We start from the raw sequence: 20,205 nt of genomic DNA on the forward strand, positions 1-20,205 counted from the left end.
TGCTTGGCTTGTAACTTTAGACCTAAAAGAGGCATACCTGCATGTCCCAATCAGACAAATATGCAGAAGATACCTCAGATTCAAGGCTGGCTTAATGCATTACCAATTATCTGCACTGCCCTTTCGCTTATCTACTTTGCCCATGGTCTTTACAAAATGCCTGGCACCAGTAATTGCATTCTGCAGACAAAGCGGAATACAAATATATACTTACTTGGACGACGGTCTAATTCAAACAGAGAACAAAGACATCCTTCTACAGCATCTGGTGTTTGTGGCAAAAACTTCTAACATGGCTAGGGTACACAGTCAATGAAAAGAAATCAACGCTAGTACCCTCTCAAGAGATAATATTCCTGGGTGCAAGCTTAAATACAACTGCCCAGATGGCTTATCTCATGCCAGACAAACAAAGGCAACTGACTGTCTATTTCAAAATGTTAGCAACAAAGGCCCAGTTATCTGCAAGAAAAATTCTGCAGGCTTTAGGCTTCATGGCATCCTGTATCCTACTAATTCCATATGCAAGACTGCATATGAGGAAACTTTAATGGTACCTAAAAAGTGTTTGGACTCAACATTGCAACAGCCTGGAAACTATAATTACTCTCACTCCCTGCCTGCAACAGGAGTTTCGATGGTGGGCAAAGGCATATCACAAAAACAAGGGACAGCCATTCACATTACCCCCAGCCAGGCAGACACTAACAACGGATGCATCAGATTATGCCTGGGGGGCCCACATGGCAGGAAGATGCATTCAGGGCGCATGGACCTCAAACCAAATGCATCTACATATCAATCAAAAAGAGATGCTAGCTGTTCAAAATGCCCTGACAGCCTTCAAGGACCTACTTCATCTAGGACAACTACTGATAAAGACAGACAACACCACGGTCATGTGGTATATAAACAAGCAGGGGGGCACGCATTCTTACCCCCTTTGCAGACTAGCCATGACTTTGTGGGACACAGCATTGACTTACCAAGTACATCAGCAGGCACAATTCCTGCCAGGAAGGAAAAATACTCTGGCAGACGAACTAAGCAGAAACCTCATGGATCCCCACGAGTGGCAGCTGGATCCACAAGTCTTCAGCATGATAACAAGGAAATGGGGATGCCCAGACATAGATCTATTTGCCTTCCCTCACAACTACCAACTAAAAAGATTCTGCACAAGGATTTATCACAGACAAGCATGGAAAGTGGATGCCCTATCCTTTAGCTGGCAAAATCCATCAGTATATGCCTTTCCCCCTCTGCCTCTCCTCCCCAAGGTACTCCTAAAGGTCAGACAGGAGAAGCCAAAGATGATACTGATTGCCACAGACTGGCCCCACCAGCACTGGTACCCAATATTAAGGAGTTTGTCTCAATGCCCAGCTTGGATCTTACCTCAAGTACCTCATCTACTGTCCCAGCAAAACAATCAGATCCTGCACAGCCAGCTCAGGACTTTAAACCTGACAGCATGGCGGATAATGTAGTCATACAAAACACACCTCTCAGCAAAGCTGTGATGGATGTCATTTTGGAAGCCAGAAGGCCTAGTACTAGAAAATCTTATGCTGGAAAATGGAAGAGATTCTGTGTTTGGAACCAGAGACAAGAAACAGATACAGCTGTGCCAAATATTCCTCAGATTTTACAATACTTAACTGAGATGCTGGACAAAGGCCTAACTTTCTCATCTATTAAAATTCATGCCTCTGCCATTTCGGCTCATTACAATGCAGAGCCACCAATCTTTTCTCATCCTTTATTAAAACAGTACCTCAGAGGAGCCAAAAATTTAAGGCCTCCAAGGAGATCATCAATGCCTGCATGGGACCTCATCTATGTCTTGGAAAAACTCACCCTGCCTCCTTTTGAGCCAGCTGCTACTGCTGATATAAAGTTTTTATCTTGGAAAACAGCTCTGCTCCTAGCAATAACTTCTGCACGACGAGTTTCAGAGCTACAGGCACTCATGGCTGTGGAACCTTTAATCATTTTTTATCCGGACAGGGTCTCCCTGAGGGCAAACCAAACATTTATGCCTAAAGTGGTGTCTAGTGTGGCGCTTAACCAAACCATTCATCTACCAACTTTTTATCCAAATCCACAGAACAAGGGGGAAAGAATTCTGCATTCTTTGGACGTACACAGACAGCTTAGATTCCACTTGGACAGAACCAAAGTTTTCAGAAAGACAGAGCAATTACTAGTGGCATATGCTGCAGGATCACAAGGAAAGGCTACCTCAAAGCAGACTATTTCAAAGTGGATAGGCCACTGCATTTGTTTCTGCTACTTATACCATGGCAAGCCAGTGCCTAAAGGCATTAGGCCACATTCCACCAGAGCTGCAGCCACTTCAGCAGCCTTTCTCAGGGGAGTACCAACCAAGGACATTTTAGAGGCAGCTACTTGGAGTTCATTGCACACCTTTACAAAGCACTATCATCTGCCACTCTACTCTAAATGCAGGGCAGGCTTTGCCACTGCAGTTCTGCAGGGTCTCATAGCCGCTCCTAATGCTGTTTAGCTCCAGCCTCCCAACCATAGCTTTGGGATTCTACCCAAATGTAATGACTGCAACAGTGAAACACGAAGAACATAGTACAGTTGTGTACACTTACCATAAATGTAGACGTTCGAGTGTATTCACTGTTGCAGTCCAGGTAACCCACCCGCCATCCCCCTTTTTTCTGCTGGAACTTATCTTTCCTTCTCTGATTTATATAACGTATGTGGTGTATTTGCTTGAGGATGAAGGTAAAGTTTATATTGGTGCATGTAATTTTATATATAGATATAAATTTTGGCTACCCTTTTAGGGGGCACCTGACATCTGGGGCAAGAAAAACTAAAGAAAATGGCGTCGGCTGCTTCTTTTATGCCCCTGACGACCTAACGTCAGGGAAGGGGCAACAGCAGCCGACGCAGGACCCAAGACTTTGGAATTCAGGCCGACTGAGGACAACCTGCCAGCAGGATTACTCAAATGTAATGACTGCAACAGTGAATACATTCGAACATCTACATTTCTGGTAAGTGTACACAACTGTACTTTTCCAAGCACTTGAACACCACTGTCTGGAAACCAGGGACTCAAGCAATGTGTACCTCATGTAGGCTGGAGGGAGTGGAAGGAGGAGTGAGGGTAGATTAGGGCAGTATCTGGAAAGGGGATTTACAATTAGGGGGCAGAAGGAAGGTTTTAAGGTTAAGGAGCAGGAGGGGAGTTGTAAAGTTATGGAGCAATATGGGAGTTTTAAGTTTAGGGAGCAGAAGGGAATTTTTAGGGTATACAGCAGGAGCAGAGTTTTAGGGGATTTAGATTTACAGAGGGGGTTGGAGTTTTATGGTAAAGGAGCCAAGGACTGGCATTAGGCACTGGGTAAGATTTTTAGAGTTAGACTCAGGGCTGTAGAGCTTTATAGGATCAGGTGATGGTAGGGCTAAGCAGTTATGGAAGATTGGGCTAGTGTTAGGTAGTGCACTTACATGTTTGAATCAGTGTGCTGAGACCTATTGGTATGAGAAGACTTGTAGAAGGCCAGACAGGTAGAAGAAAATAAATAGATAGATAGATAGATAGATAGATAGATAGATAGATAGATAGATAGATAGATAGATAGATAGATAGACACATGGTTTGCAATCACTTCACCACCTTAATACCGATCCCATATGCATGTAACATCTCCCACATCTGGCCATGTTGTATATAGTCAAAAGAGTCCAGTATATCACACTTACAATTTCCTCTTTTTTATGCTACCAAATACTTACGTAATAATTATTAACATTTATTTTTCACATCACTACCTTTAATCCCATACAGTCCCCCTTGCAATACGCATCTCGTAACTACTTCGCATTTCTTTTATATTATTTTCATTACTGTTTTATAATCTGTTAACAGAGTTACTGGACACGAAATTAAAAAAAACACTTTCCCCCTGCCTTCAATAAAACTTTAATTATTCATTCACACATTTCCTCATCTGTTAAACTTTCATTCAGTCATCTTTTTAAAAGTTCCAAAAGACTTTATTTTCTTCCTCTGTACTCATAAAATTCATGCCTTAACCCTTCTTCTCCAGGCATAATCAGTACATCTATAGCAACTAGAGAAAAATGGCCAGTGATCCAAAACTTGAACAAACTTTTATTAAAATAACAAATAAAAGGTCATCAAACAGTGAATACCTCCAGCGCCTTGGCTATTACGCCTTTACAGAGTATATCCTTCCCTCTGCTTTGCACTTCTTAAATACATTGCTTCATAAAACCATTGTCCAATTAATCAATCAAATTTGTTAATTAATTAATTAATTAATTAATTAATCACAGCATACATTTCCAATTACATGCACTGTTTAGTCCACCGTGGGATAAAGTACTATACTTTAAAATAAGAATAGATTATTTTTTCCATAACCTTCTTTTTATATTATCTATATTCACCCCATCACAATTATTTTGTTCCAAAATTGTTGCTTGTAACCCTTGTGGGTTATTATCATGTACATTTAAAAAAATGAAGAGCTACAGGGTTTTCTATATAATCTGTACGTCTCTGTTTTATTATCATCTGATTTCTGTAATGTTATTTATCTTTCTCTCTAATATCCCTATTCCTACTTTTCTTAATTTATAATTATTGAACCTTATCAGCATGTTCTTACTTTTCAGTATAAATTTTTTTACATAACAAAACTTTCCTTTATTCTCTCTTAAGTACACGTGATACATCATTCACCAGTTCTTATCTCCCTTACGTCATTTTCTTCTGTCTTCACACTTCTCCTCAAAAAGATGTCAGTTCTACTTTTCTTCTTTTAACTAAATATCTTTGCCTTATTAACAGATATTTTTCTTAACATTCACCCTTTTTAACCACAAAATATCTTTTTCCTCTTCTCAAACAATTAATATTATCTTAATCCAATGCATTTTCAAAATTCCCTGTCATTTCTAAATATATTTCTTTTCTGTAATTATGACATACCTTCTCAGTTCCTACATACTATGTTACATGCTTCTCTTTGTACACTTTCTTCCATTTTGTCCTTTTTTAATAAAATGGCCTCATACCCATCTGCACCTTATATAACTTCCTTCTGTCCATCATTTTTATATGTAGTGTACTACATGTTGCTGCGTGTATTTAATACCTTTCTTTCTTTAATAACTTGATTGTTCTCTCCATTTCTGCCCACATCTCCTTTTAGTCCTGTGAACATATATAACATATCTGTTCTCACCCCACTTTGTCTGAAGAGATCATTAATTACTACCATTCTGTCTTGAACTACAGTTGTTATTTCTAGTCAGTATTATCTTTTTTAATATAGGAATCCCATACCTCCATAATGCCTCTTCCCCCACAACTTTTGAAACTGCAACCTTTGTTCTGCATTCAAAAATCTCACATCTAATAAACAAGAACAAGTAATGCCCTGTTTCACAGTTGTATATTATTCATATACTAAGCGCCTTATACGATACACATATAAATACACATATACTTTATACTATTTCTATTAACAAATACTATAGAAAAATATCAATTTCACTCCTTTATATTTTTCTATTAATATCTATATCTTTCTTCTTCCGTGTTTTACTCTGAACCCTATAGAATCTTTAACGTTATGATCACTTTCACCTTCACCCCCCTCATTTTCTTCTCCTTCATTTTCCTCTGTTTAAACTTCTTGCATACTTTCTATTGCAATATCATTCCTACTTTGTTTTGTTTCTTTTACTTCCACAATATCATTATTTTTAATATCAGTACATTCATCCCCTGAAATACATTTCCCCATCTTATGACATCATTTCATTTTATAAAACAGTCTGTAATCCAGTTTCTTTATTATCTTCTTTATTAATTTTCCTTCTCCCTCCCCAGAGCTAGTCCATCAATGACCCTCCTTGCATTTTGTATATTTCAACGTACAATTTTTTACAGTAGACCCTCTTTCCTCACAACTAATTGCATCTTCTTTTATAATTGTCACTAATAAGGTGCACTTCACTTACACAAAACTAACACATTTTACCTGTTCAACATGCCTTACACTGTCCCATTTCCCATTCATGATAATTAAGTGAGGAATATACTAGGGCTTGTTTTCTAAAAAAATTGAAAGTTACTCCCAGTTCCAATGCCCTAGTCTATAAACTTCTCTCATCCTTCTTTCTCAGAACAGTCTCAACAGTAGAACATAATCCATTGAAAAGCTCATTTATTTCAAGTTTTAGTCACCTCATTAGCTCTGAGTTGTATACTCTCTGTTTTCTTATCTTGTACATTTAATTCAAAAGAAAAATATATTGTTTCTTGTCTGCCAACAACATCTTTCCAAAAACTGGGAAGATTCAGAAATTACATTGTAGGAATTCTCTGTGCCCAAATGATACAATGAACTTATATCTGGAGCCATAAAACTGAAGGGCTTCATGAATTTATGCTAGACAACATATCTATTTATAGAAACATTTTTTTATTTTGTTCTTCAGAGATCTTTTGTTCTGTCTTGATCACTGTTCCACTCACCTTTCTCCTTTCAGCTGCCACTGCAGGATATGTTTACCGAGCAGGATGTATCTCCAACATTATCTCTCACTGTATCTGCTAGTATAACATTCACCGCTTCTCCTGAGTGCACTTCCTTCTGCTCCTCCTGTCACACATCAGAAACAACTTCTCAATGTCCAATTCCTTCCAAAAAAGGAGCGCACCTTCTGTAACATTTAATAAGGAAATCACACCCACACCTGCAGGCTCCTTTTCACTCACCAGGTTAACCACAGATGTGGCATCTAAACCTCCTTCATGCAAAACAGTTACTTCAGCCGACTTCAAAGTACTGCATTCTTATTGTACACAGTGCCGTCCTTCAGGATCCCCCTATGGTTTTCCTCCTTCACAGTCCTGGTCCTCCTTCCAGCTAGTGGCAGCCCCCTCAGTGTTCTCTAGTGAAAAGAATATGGCACTATCCTTGGTGCCTTGTCCGTATTTTGGGTCTATATTATGTCACTGAAATCACATTCCAGCAAACACCTATTCACCAACACCTAATCAGCGAAAATCGCTTCAGTGATTCGCTGAATTTACTAAGGGCAAGGAAATGCTTGCCCGAAGAACAATGGAGCAACATCTACATCAATTGAACCAACCCAATGTGGGGGATTTGCCCCCCACACCCACCTAACTATATATACCAACTCCGAGATCACACTACAGTGGAGAAAAGGGCAAAGTTCTGTTGTTGGCCAGCTATGTCCTTGCCCTTAGTAAATTTAGTGAATTGCCGAAGTGATTTTCGCTAATTAGGTGTCAGTGAATAGGTGTTCACCGGAATATGATTTTGGCAATGTAATATAGACCCCCGTATTTCTGCTAGTCAGTATGAATACCACTTCAGGTCTTTCCCAAGAAACAGGCCACAGGCATAGCGGGACTAATCAGACCAACTAAAAATATAAATAAATAAAAAAACAAATGCACAAATAGTAATGGGGTTCACTTGATAGGCCTTGCCTAACATATTCATAACAAAGGTGCTATTTTCTTTTAATGACTGATCGATTCACTCTTGCTTTGTATATATTCCAATTAATGTTTTTGTGTTTGGGAAAGTATAATACTTTAAAACTATCAGCATACAGAGTCAATGTTTAAAGCACTGATTGCTTTTCTTGGCACCTACAGAAAATAACGTTGCTTTCTGGTAAAAATCATGAGGCCTCTATTTCACTTGGAATTGCTTACCTTAATCTACTTGTGTTGAATACATATGTATGTCCTTATAGAAGCCATACTGTTCCATAGCCATAAAATAATTAATCTTAAGTTTAGGCTTAATACTTATGTACCTATTTAATAATTAATGGCATGGGTATGGGATTCATTATGGTTTTATTGCAGGTTGTTTCAGTCTCCCTCACACACACACACTCCTGATTCAGAGGACATCACTACTCCTGATTCAGAGGACATCACTACCCTGAACTTGTCAGACAAATATGGCTCCTAAAGTGAGCAAAATGACTTTTTTAACACATAGCAGTGGTGGTCTGTTATTCATAAAGGATACAAGCTGGTATTAAGTATTCATCCTACTGTCAGGGCAGTAGAATGGGAATAAGATAGTGGGATGTATACAGAAAAGTATGCCCCTCCCCCCATCTGGCATCAGAGTCCCCCCCCCCCACATGCAGCTTGTCAGCATGACGATGATCAGTGTCTATGCCCAGCCTACTCCTTTTAACAGGAACTGGCTTCTGCACATCAGGTGTGCCTGTGTCAGATCAATACCCCAAACATTTCACGTGTACATTTGTCAGGTCACCCCACACACACGCCAACCTACTCTGCATGTCAGAGATTGTCCTTCTCCTGCATGACATGTTGTTGTTTCATCTGTACAATGCTCAGTAAACAAGACAGCAGTGCTTTTCTCCTTTTTCCTAGCTTACCTTTGCCAATGATTCATGTTGTTTTCATCTCATTTCCCCAAATGATCTGCTCTAGAGTACTTCTACATGCTTCCACATGGAAAAGCCCTAGTACATTGATCTCACCACCCAGGCTCACGGAAACTAGACTAATACAGATGTGCCTTGCTTTCTCTGTAAGGATGACCAAAGCTGGAAACCATCATGAATTTGGCCTGATTTATTGGAAAAAAATTGCATCATCACTGTGAAAGAAGGAATTCTGGAGTATCTAGAAGCCAGTGGGGTACAAGACCCAAGATAACATGTATTCACAACCAGATGATTGTGCCAGACATATCTAACAGAGTTCTTTAACAAGGCAATCAAGCTTTAAGATTAAAAAGAGGCCACGTAGACATGAACCTATGCCCTATGGCACTTTATCAAAGGCTTAGACACCAATCCACACATAAAGTTAGTGAATACATTAGGAAAATTTACACCAGGACAGAGTGGGTCATAAATAAAACAATAGCTTTGTAAAAGGGCACAGATGTTCATAGTAAATGAAGTCATCTCAGATGAATTGATGGTGACCAGAATGGTGCCACAGGTCTCACTACTGGGATAATTTCTTTTTACTTTCTTAATATGTGATACTGCACAATGTCTGGAAAGAAAGATTAGTCTTTTTTTCTGATGTCACAATGTTACAGACCAGGACTGATAAAAGGCGTAGAAAATATGTAAATAAATTTGGCAAGATTGAAAGAATGACAATACACAGTAGCTAAATTCAATGTAAGGGATACATGCAGAATTTAAAAGCCCAGAAACAGAATATTAACACATATTCAGTAGAAGCGGCAGTAATAACAAATGAGGAAGTAGAATCCAGTGGGAGTCATATCAGATGATTTAAAATAAGCAAGCAATGGAGGCAGCAGCAACAACAAAGGCTAGTGCAATTCTGGGATGAATCACCTAAAAAGACAATCTGTCTCTGTGCAGTTGCTGCCTGGAGTACTTTATGCAGTTAAAGAACCTTCTTCATTATAGTCTTTTATAGGATAGTGGCAAATCATTAGAGGCCAACAAAAATAACCCAGATTCTGTACCAGGAGACAAATAAGGAGACATTAGAAGAACATTTTTTTTAAGTATTTTAAAAAACAAATAATGTTCAAATGCTCCCGTTCTCTAAGGAAAAAAAAAGATATATGAGAACCAGGTGTCCCAATGTAAAGTTACAAGGTCTTTTGTGAGACAAAAGGAAATAGGTAAAAAGGACAGAAAATTGGTGTATGAGTGAAGCAGCCTGCCTGAAGAGGTGATACGGTTTTAAATGAAAGTAAAATTTAAGAATGCATGAGCCAGATGTAATACAAGTCTTTTGAGGGGTGGGAAATAATAATAAAGTGAGCTATAATTAACTTGGATCTGCACCTTATTAAATACATAAGGACAAGGATAGACTCCATTGGCTGTAACTGCCACAGTATTCTGAGTTCATGAGTTGGAGCCCTAATACAGAGGATTAAGATAATTCTGAAGAAATGGATGTCATAGGTTCATAAGCAAGTACTAGGCTAGCTGCCCTTGTGGGCCATTTTAAGCCTAGTCAGGTGCCATTTTTTGTGCTTGAAGTAACGGGTTCCTATTATATTATTGAACTTCAACAAGTTTGAACCCTATATGGTCGAAACCATATAGTCAAACTTGCTAAAGTTCGAACACAGAAAAAAAAATAAAAGATGCAACAGTAAACTAACTGTTGCAGGCAGGGGGGGGCAAGCCCCCCCCCGCACCCCCCCACTCTTTAAATATACCAACTCCGAGGCCGCACTATAGTGCGGAAAGGGAATATTTCCGTTTACTGCACTGTAGTTTTCTGTTCAGAGCAGCAGTATTCTCTGCAGGATATAACTGTCACTCCAAACTGTTCTACTGATGTTTCAGAAGAGGTTTATATCTCTAGACCAAGTATTTCTAATGCCATTGGACTTGCTGATCTGCAGTAAATTAATTGGTATTGGATCGGAGAATGCCTTGTATGCTACAGTGGTCACCTCGTAGCAGTCTGTAGAATGCAGATTATAGTGACAGGGCTTTGAGTCAGTACATGACATGTAAGTCATGTTGTTTAGACCTTGTATGCTTTTAGTAAGATATCTTTGTGGGTGTTCTAGTTGTTGCATGTGTCTGGACAGATACATGCCAAAGGGGGCATTATATTCAATAACTGGCCTAATGAGGGCAGAGTAAAGGGGAAAAATTGCATCCTTAGATCTAGACACAGCCCCTTTGTTTATAAGTTGTGCAATATAGAAACACTTTCTTAAAACAATGACACATGTTGGTCAAAAGTTAGGTCATTGTCCACATAAGTTTCGAAATCATGAACAACTGGGTCACCTCTTAGGAAAGTATTGTAGCTACAAGGCACTCAAGTCCCTGGCTGAATTCACACAATTAGAAGCTCTTATGACATACAGCAAGATATTTAAGTACTGATAAACATTGATTAAGTACAACTTTATTCTTTATACTTTTGATGTGACAAAAGCTGGGGGACCATCAAAAACAGACCCCATCAATTTTGTTTATTGTAGGCTACAGAGGTTTAAGATGATTACATTGTAACATCATTGAGCGGAAGCATTGTTAGATCCTTTGTCCACTCTGTGTAGCATTGCTTTAGATGATAATATCACCATCGGGGACAAGGACAGTTGTTAGATGGACAGTATTGCCCTTCATAAATGACACAGTTGGATAGCAGATTAGTACAGGGGCACTCTCTGTTACATTCAGTCAGCTACACACTTGTCTAACTGACACTTCACTCTTCATTGGTACAGTGCTAAATCACTATATGCCATGCTCTGTCAACTCATATAGGTCCTAGAGTGCAACATCTGATTTGGGAGTAGTATATGTGTAACACAGCTACTGTGCACCTTGTCATTGGCATTGTGGTACATTCAGAATATTGTGAGAACACTACATGCCATCATCTGGAAGTATCACAAGACAGAAAGTTGACTTGTCCTCTTATCACTGATTTTGTAAATTGTCTAAAAAGGGCAAGAACACTATATGCTACTATCAGGCAGTAGCACCGCTGTTAGATAGATGCTCTGCTATTCTTCACCAGTTATGCCATGAGTCAAAATGATCACATCCAGAAAAACTCTCATAGAATAACTTGACACCACCATGGTGAACTGAATACTTCAAAATCTAGTAAAATTCCAACATAAGAACATTTAAGTAACAGAAAAAATGGACTGTTTTTACTCAACAAATGGCTTAAGTATAATTCAGCCATGCCACACCTGGTTGATAAATACTCTCACTTCCAAAATATTATCATTTAAATATACACAGAAATATATTAAAATACAAACTAAAATCATAACCTTTTATCTTTAACAAATACAATTCCAAATATAATACCTAATAAAATTAAAATGCTTTTCCTCGGATAACTTTTCTGCAGTAACATATATAATGATACCATATCTTAAACTTTGAGCTCCCTCTAGTGACTAAAATTATATGACCTATTGTTGCAGTAAAATATTTATATCATTTAAAGCAGGTTTAATTAGGACTCCTATACAGATGATCTGTTTCTCTTTCCTTTAAATCCAAAATGTGAGACAGGCCAAATGTATCAAGTCCTAAATACACAATTCTGTCAAGTGAAAATAAAAACAAATTTTGAAGTATGATAAAGTTAAGTATGTTTATATATGGTGTCTTTCATATACTCATGCCTAATGCCACTCTTAAACAGCATGGATTCTGGACTGGCTGAAGCGCAATGACAGCACTATGGTCACTTACAGATGAGATCCTTCTCAACATGGATGATGGAAACCTTTCATGAGCTGTTTTCATTGACCTTACCAAAGCTTTTGATCTAATTGACCACTTCCTGCTCCTTCACTCCCTGCAAGAAATTGGGGTTAGCTCAACACTGCCACCTGGTTCCAACATTTCTTAACAAATAGGAATTTCAGAGTCAAAATAGGTCCATCCTTCATGCCACCAGTACCTCTTACAAACTGAATGCTCCAAGGAGCCATATTCTCCCCTCTTTTGTTTGTAGTCTTTATTAACAAGCTGCCCTCTGATGTCCCTAACCTTCCTTTTACTCTTCATGCAGATGACATGTTTACTTTTCAATCCAGTCCTTTACATTCAACTATCAAATCTAGCTTCAGTCTGACCTTCACTCTCTTACATCTTGGCTAAACAACCTTAAGCTATTCCTAAACCCCTCTAAAACAAAAACTATATTTGGAACCTCACAAAGGCTGAAAAAGACTCCAAAAAAACCTCAACATTGCAGATCTCAATGGCTGCCCAATAAAAACAACCACGTCCTTTAAATACTTAGGTTTATGGCTACATCAGTCATTTAATTTCCAAAGCCATGTTGAAATCACCAGGAAAAAGTTCAATTCTCTTTTATTCTGGTTCTAGAAAAAATATTACTTTCTCTCCAGACCAGCTAGAGCTGCAATAGGCAAAGGAGTCCTCTTTGCTAAATTGAATCCCCATCATAGCCACAGCCTTAAAAAAACTCATCCACTCTACAGCCCACTGATAACAAACTCTGCCAATTCATTTCCAATTTCTCTCCTCAGGAACATTATTGCATCACCTTCTCCAAGGCCAAATAGCTACCAGTCTCCTACAGAATTGAGCTAGTCCTAGGGTCTCTTGTTTTCAAACTACTTCAGCCAGGTGCCTGTCACCTCTTACTGACAAACTCCATAATAAAAAATCCCACTACAATCTCCATGACCTTTCTTAATTATCTCCCTAACTCCAGACAACCCACAGTAAACTGCACTGTACCGGCCATTCCTTCTCCATTCTTGCATCCAAACTCCTGCAGTCCCTCCCCCTTCACCTTAAAGAAGTCTCCTCTTTCCCCGTCTTCAGAGCACATCTCAAAAGACACCTTCATCAAAAATATGCCTGCAAGTGCTTTCCCACTGGACACAAAAACCTAACTCCCTCCTCACCTGCATCACTTCTACTTTGATTCTCTGATGTCATTTGCTGCTTCCCTCTAATATTTACTACTTAAAATTAATCCACATTTGATTTTCTACTCTGTTAATATTATTTACATATTGTATCAATTGTCGGTAGGATTATCTACCTCATGATTGTTTTGTGTTTATGAATTTATTCTATTTTCTTTTTTTTGTGACTCTCTTCACCCAGGCTGTACCTGCAAATGATCTATAGTGATCCATTTGCTACCCCATAAATAAACTAAAATAAATACTCATGTAATTTCATATATATATATATATATATATATATATATATATATATATATATATATATAGGAACACTTTATAATCCCAAAATTCTGAAATATTAAATTTCAGAATCCCGAGATTATAAAGCCAAAAGGTCAAAATTCAGAAACCCCAGAAGCGCAAATTTCAAAATCCTGAAGTCTGGGAATGTTGAGTTAGCACTTCTGGTGTTGTGGTTTGTGAATGGATAGCTGGATGTTCAGGTAAGTATTTATGTTTAAGGGTTTTGGTTAGAGGCTTTAGTGTGTGTCAGTGTGTTTTGTGACTGTGATGTGTGTGTGTGTGAGGGGACTGTAGCTTGTATGGTGGTGTTTTTGTGTGTCTGTGTAGTGCAACCTTGGAGTTAGTATATTTAAGTAATGGGGTGTGGGGGTGCGGGCCCCCACATGGCTGGGTGCAGGGAGGCTTGCCCCTTCTGCTTGTATGTAGTGTAGGTTTGTGTGTTTGCGTGTGGGTCAGGTGTGTGTATGTGTATGCGTGTGGTGTATGGTTAGTGTAGGATTCGCGATTTTTAAATTCGCGCTTTTGGGGTTTCGGGATTTTAAGGTTTTTGGCTTTATGATCTCGAGATTCTGAAATTCGATATTTCAGGATTTTGGGATTATAAAGTGAACCTATATATATATATATATATATATATATATATATATATATATATATATATATATATATATATATATATATATATATATATATATATATATATATAACTCATTGTATAGTGCAAATATTATGTTCTCTGATTTCATGCACTTAATATATATTAACAGTAGAAAAGTGTAGCCTCATTATATATTTGCAGCTACTCCATCTTCCACATGGCTTTTTTTTTTGCAAGTCCTAGAATTTAATAGTACCTGAAGTATGATATCAAACACAGACATTTATGGCAGTTGAAACAATGTGAGAAATATTTTCTTCTTCTGTAAACAATTTTACATTGCTGATTTAAAACTGATCCAAGAAAAGAATTATTCATAAAAAATATTATAATAATTTTCAACAGCATGTCTAATTTTAAATGAATTGTTGCCATGCTTTATGGAAAAATCTTACTGTTTTTTCCTGAGTGGATGCATGTTTCCTCTTATAACATTTAGCGGTGCAGTATATTGTCAGTTTGATTACTAATCTCCTGATCGATAAACTCCATATACCTTCTATGAACAGAAATTCACAGAGCTGTGCTATTTACTATTAATTTTCTAGTTGTCACATTATCAAAACTATTGGATGATGCTATTGAGACAACAGTGCACTGGAGGCCCTTTTCTAAGTATATAGTACTTCCCAATGGCAATTGCCACCCAAATCATATAACTAGAAAATATTCAACCTGCAATTTTTGAGAATTAGATGATTTATTATGCTGATAGTGAGTACACAAATATTCTCTGAAGACCTGTTAGAGCTGCCGACCCTAAAAATAAGGTTTTGCCACCAAAATATTTTATATTTAAACTCCTGGTATGCAGAAAGAATGGTGATGCCCCAAAAATCATATTAAGTCTGAATGAACTGTTAAAGAATGAACTGGTCTTAAGTTCAGGACTTGGAACTTGCAAGCAGTGCAGGTATGTTTCTAAGAGTCTCCATCATTTTAGTCCATACTTGAATAGCATTTATAGTCCCTTTGATTACATTAGTAAAAGACCAAATGCAGTTTATGTAGCTAAATGTACTTATTGTAGAGCATTTTATACTGGTAAATCAGGACAGAAGGTATTAAAATGTATATATAAATTCACCATTCCATTAAAAAATGAAAACAATAACCCCTGTAGATGGAACTTAATATGTTCTGATTTTAATAAATTCATTTTTCATTTCCTGGAAAAAGTCAAATGTGTATATGAGGAGTGGATTTGGAAAACATACTTTATAGAGACAATATTGCTGATAGGCCATTTTAATGCTTTCATCTTGCTACATTTAAATTAAGTTGTTAATTGTAAATGTGTTTAAAAATAAAATCATTATTGCACTGATTTTTAATGATTTCAATGGTGTCTGAAGTGTTTTAGTGAAGGTTTTAGATCAGGTGGCTCAAATATGTGATTCATTCTGGTCTCTATGTACAATTACTTGTAATATTTTTCCAGGCAAGTCTGAGTAAGTGTTTTCTAGAATAACAAAAATGTTCAGTAGACCATGTGTGCCAACTTCTGCAATTGTCATCCTTTGGAAGTAACCCAAAGTGTTTTATATACATATATATATATATATATATATATATATATATATATATATATATATATATACATACATACATACATACATACGCTGTTTTAGGTCTGCTCCACCATTCTTTTTGCTTCTTTATTTAAATCTTATTATCCTACAAATGAAATAAATGATCTAAGCTGGAAATATTTTAAGGGTACTTAAAAATTAGTAAGTCTAGAAATTCTGTTCATTCTGTTTTTCTAGAAATATGAAGTAGAGAAACGAAAGAATTGAAACTTTTGTGAAAAGTAAAACACTTTTGAGTGGCACTGATGTAATGGTTTCAATTCAGTACTGAATGAGTCCTTGCACTGGTCATTTAATGAAATAGAACTCATAATAGCTAGCTGGGTTAAAAAAGAATAATCTGATTAGTTAAAGTAACTTTTTTTTTTATCCAGTTACCAATGTGGTAGTATACTTGTAAAGGTTAAGTCTGATCTCATGAGTTGGGGGGGAGAGGGGGCAGGAAGAAGGAAATGAGTTGATGGTGGTGATGGTGGTGGGAGAATAAAAACAGGTCCAAAAATATGTATCTTGCTTTCCTCTTTGGAAATGTGATACTCTTTTTAAATCAAAAGGAAACACAAATGGAGTGGTGGTCTAGTGGTACATTGCTTAAGATTCCTTCTTCAGTACCAGGAATCAGGTTTCAGACCTGACTTCTGCTAAATGCCTGTGTTGAGTCTGCATGTTTCCCAGAGTCTGGGTGAGTGTTTCTAAATGTTCTGGTTTACCCTTAACTATAAAAAAATAGTAATTGATTAGCTCTTTTAGAACTGTCCATACATAATGCTTTTGTGATTGCCCTTGTGACCTGTCTTATGGCTGAAAAGAGTCAAAGGAGGACCAGCTCACATACCTAGTTAAAAATAAACAATTTGGAGACCCTCAATATTTTTTATTGTAAAAAAAAGCATTCCATATCACCTTTTTAACAGTAAATCTTATCACTAAAAGCTGTTTTAATTAGTCAGAATTGTGCAATATATAAGGAAAATACTTTATATAAATGTGGTTTGATCATATCAACTGCCAGCATAGCACTTTTTTCTGATTATGTACATTAACAGACAGTTGCAGCGTGTTTAACTTATTACTGATAATGTCCAAACTTTCTTGTAGGGTGACAGTTACTGGCAGTGGGATGAGTTGACCTGGACGGACCTCAGCAGGTACCCAAAGAAAACTTCAAAACTATTCACAGGTGCACCATCTAAACCTGATGCTGCACTTACTTGGAAAAATGACAAGGTTTACTTTTTTAAGGGTGATAACTATTGGCGACTGAACTCACAGCTTCGAGTGGAAAGTGGATACCCTAAGAGCAAAGCCAAACAGTGGATGCAGTGTCAGAACTATGACTGAAATCAGACACGTTTTATAATGTTTTGATATTTCTTATCCCGAGTCAGTATGTAGAGATTACCTAAGCAACCTCAAAGCCCTGCCTGCAGACCATGTGAACTGTGGACAGCTGGAAGAGGCCACATAAGGCTAAGAATGTTTTCCTTTCTATTGTTAGGATTCCCCAAAAAATGAATCAGGAATGCTTCTAAAAAATACTGTCTTGTACTCATGTGTGCCATCCATTCCATATACTGCACTGTGATTGCAGTATGCCAGTTACAAATCTTCTTAGATGACGTCTGCAATAAGCAGGGTGAAATATCAACATCAGCATAAAATGACACTGTCGAAAACTTTCCAGTGGTTGGTACTCCTAGCTCAGAATTTTCTTGAATATGCAGCCTCTTGCCAGTACAAGTTATAGCACCATTCCTGCTACATGACCTTTCAAAATTAAATTAGCTTTGCTTTTTTTAAAGCAATCCTGTAGCTCCACTGCCTGTGGTATCATGTGGAGAAGTTTATAAACGGATGTATGTTGACTCACTAAACTCCCCCATTGTCTGCATAGACATACTCTGATCATATGATGGTCAGCACTGCTGCACATAAAATCCATGCACGTACATACTATTGTAATCAGTAAATTGAGTTACGAGTGTATTTAGAAGAACTGTAACAGATGCAGGCATTGGTTAATTTGTAATGATTATTCATATGTTGTATTTTGTATTATTACTGTTGTGTAATACATTGTTTATTGATGGAGTGTTTCTTCCCAGGTCCATACTGTGAATGGGCTGTGCCCAGTCAGATTACCCTGGAACTCAGCTTGTTATGAATAAATAAAATAATATTTTTTCTCACTGTTGAATTAACGAAAGCACTGGTAACTATTTTCTCTTAACAAGTGTTTTTTTTCTCGCACTCCTACTGACCATCTGGTCTATCACCATGACTAAGATTATTCTTCTCCTAATCAAATGGGTGTCAGTTGTAGCATGGACTTTATCCAGGCAATTATTCAGAGTATTTACTAATATTTCACCTACCATATTGGGGTGCAATGGACCTTAGAAATAGCATGTCACCAATTTCTGAGAGTGACATAACCCCTGAGAAGGCCCTGTCTCCCTTGCAAAGAAAAAACTGTGGGTCTATATCACATCAGCGAACACTAAAAATAGCGAATGCTGATATATCGAACTTCAAAGCCCGAAAGCTGAAAACGGTGAAGGAACGGATCAGAGAATTTTTTCCCAAGGGAAAAAAATGCGCTGATCCAAAAAAAAAAAAAAGAGCATACAGTCAAAATTAAGTGGGGGGCTTTGCCCTCCTACACCCCCCACCCCCCAACTTAAATATACCAACTCCAAGATCGCACCACAGTGGAGAAAACAGCAAAGCCCAGAGAACGGCCCAGCAATTTTTTTCCCTGGGAAAAAATTCGCTGATCCGCTCCTTCGTTGTTTTCAGCTTTCAGACTTTGAAGTTCGATATATCAGTGTTCGCTATTTTTAGCATTCGCTGATGTGATATAGACCCAAAACTTCATGTGTCCCCTGGTCTTCACTGAAAATTTTAGCACATAGTGTCTACCCCGGACATATGTCTCCATTCCCCCTGCCAGATCGTTCAGCACCCACAACTCTGCCTGAACCCAACACAACTAGATCACATCCTGATCTTTTACTCCTCCATGTCACATAGCTGGTGGTCTTAAAAAAAGTTGTTCTTACATTGGAAAATTGCATCAGCTGTACTGGCTACAGCTACGTTTACAGACGTATAGTATTACAAATCAGTTGGACCAGAGGTTTTTTTATACATCTTTCAGAATAAAAGATATGTGTAAACCTGTGAGTGTGCAAAAATGTCTTAAACAGACACTGTATCATCTTGCAAAAAAATTATACTTATAGTTTAGCAATGCAAGCATAAACGAGGCATGATAAAATTTCTGGATTGCTATCTACAATCAATTACTATTATGTACAGACTGGTTAAATACATATATGGCTAATATAAAACTGACTAATCTGACATTTCTGGCCAATCTATTTAATTATTTACCTGATGGTCATATTACACACACACACACATATATATATATATATATATATATATATATATATATATATATATATATGGGTCTACTTTCGTTCGCCAAAAGTACACCTTATTGAAACCCAGAAAGCTGACTCCTTTTTTAAGGAAAACACACTTTTGCAAAATACACATCAATGAATTATGTTTGGCACTTCCAGGATCCAGTGGAACAACAGGTATGGTGTTATTTAGTTGTTACTGACTCTTCCGACAGTAGTGGAAGGTGTACAGCAGTTGGGGCTTGTTGATATAGACTGTAGTACAGTGAGAATAAGGAAATGTACCCTTCTCCCCACTGTAGTGTGATCTCAGAGTTAATATATATAATTAGTGGGGGGGTGAAGACCCCACATGGGGGTGCAGGGTGGACTTTCCCCCCTGCAAAAATTTGTTCTTAGTATGTATGTTTGTGTTTTTGTAGATCGTTGATGTGTATTTTACGAAAGTGCTTTTTCATTAAACTACACTTTCTCTTAAAAGTATTTGGCTTTCTGCGATTGGGTAAGGTGTACTTTTGGTGACTGAAAGTAGACCCATATATACTCATCCCTTTCTGCACCAGTCTGCCACTTATTTCACTAATTTCTGACCATCTTTACCAGATCCAGAAGACAATGTGTGGTAGTTTCATTTTTTTCTGTTTTCTGCCTTATTTATGAAAACATCCCATATGTTAGATCATAATGTCAATGCCTATAATCTGCTAGTCATTCCTCTCCTTCTCCTGAAA

General features: G+C 37.5%; 1 protein-coding gene across 1 annotated transcript in view; it reads left to right on the top strand.

The window, feature by feature from the left end:
• Window positions 1-18,240, top strand: part of MMP19 (matrix metallopeptidase 19) — a 122,522-nt gene extending 104,282 nt beyond the window's left edge. Inside the window, exon 10 of the mRNA XM_044083772.1 lies at window positions 17,142-18,240. Within this exon, the coding sequence (XP_043939707.1) occupies window positions 17,142-17,384 (243 nt within the window). The 3' untranslated portion in view covers window positions 17,385-18,240. The remainder of the gene's footprint in view (window positions 1-17,141) is intronic.
• Window positions 18,241-20,205: the final 1,965 nt, after the last annotated feature.

The sequence above is a fragment of the Protopterus annectens genome, chromosome 9.part0 (assembly GCF_019279795.1).
Source record: "Protopterus annectens isolate FY-2018-M chromosome 9.part0, PAN1.0, whole genome shotgun sequence".
In the NCBI taxonomy this organism is placed as follows: Eukaryota; Metazoa; Chordata; order Ceratodontiformes; family Protopteridae; genus Protopterus; species Protopterus annectens.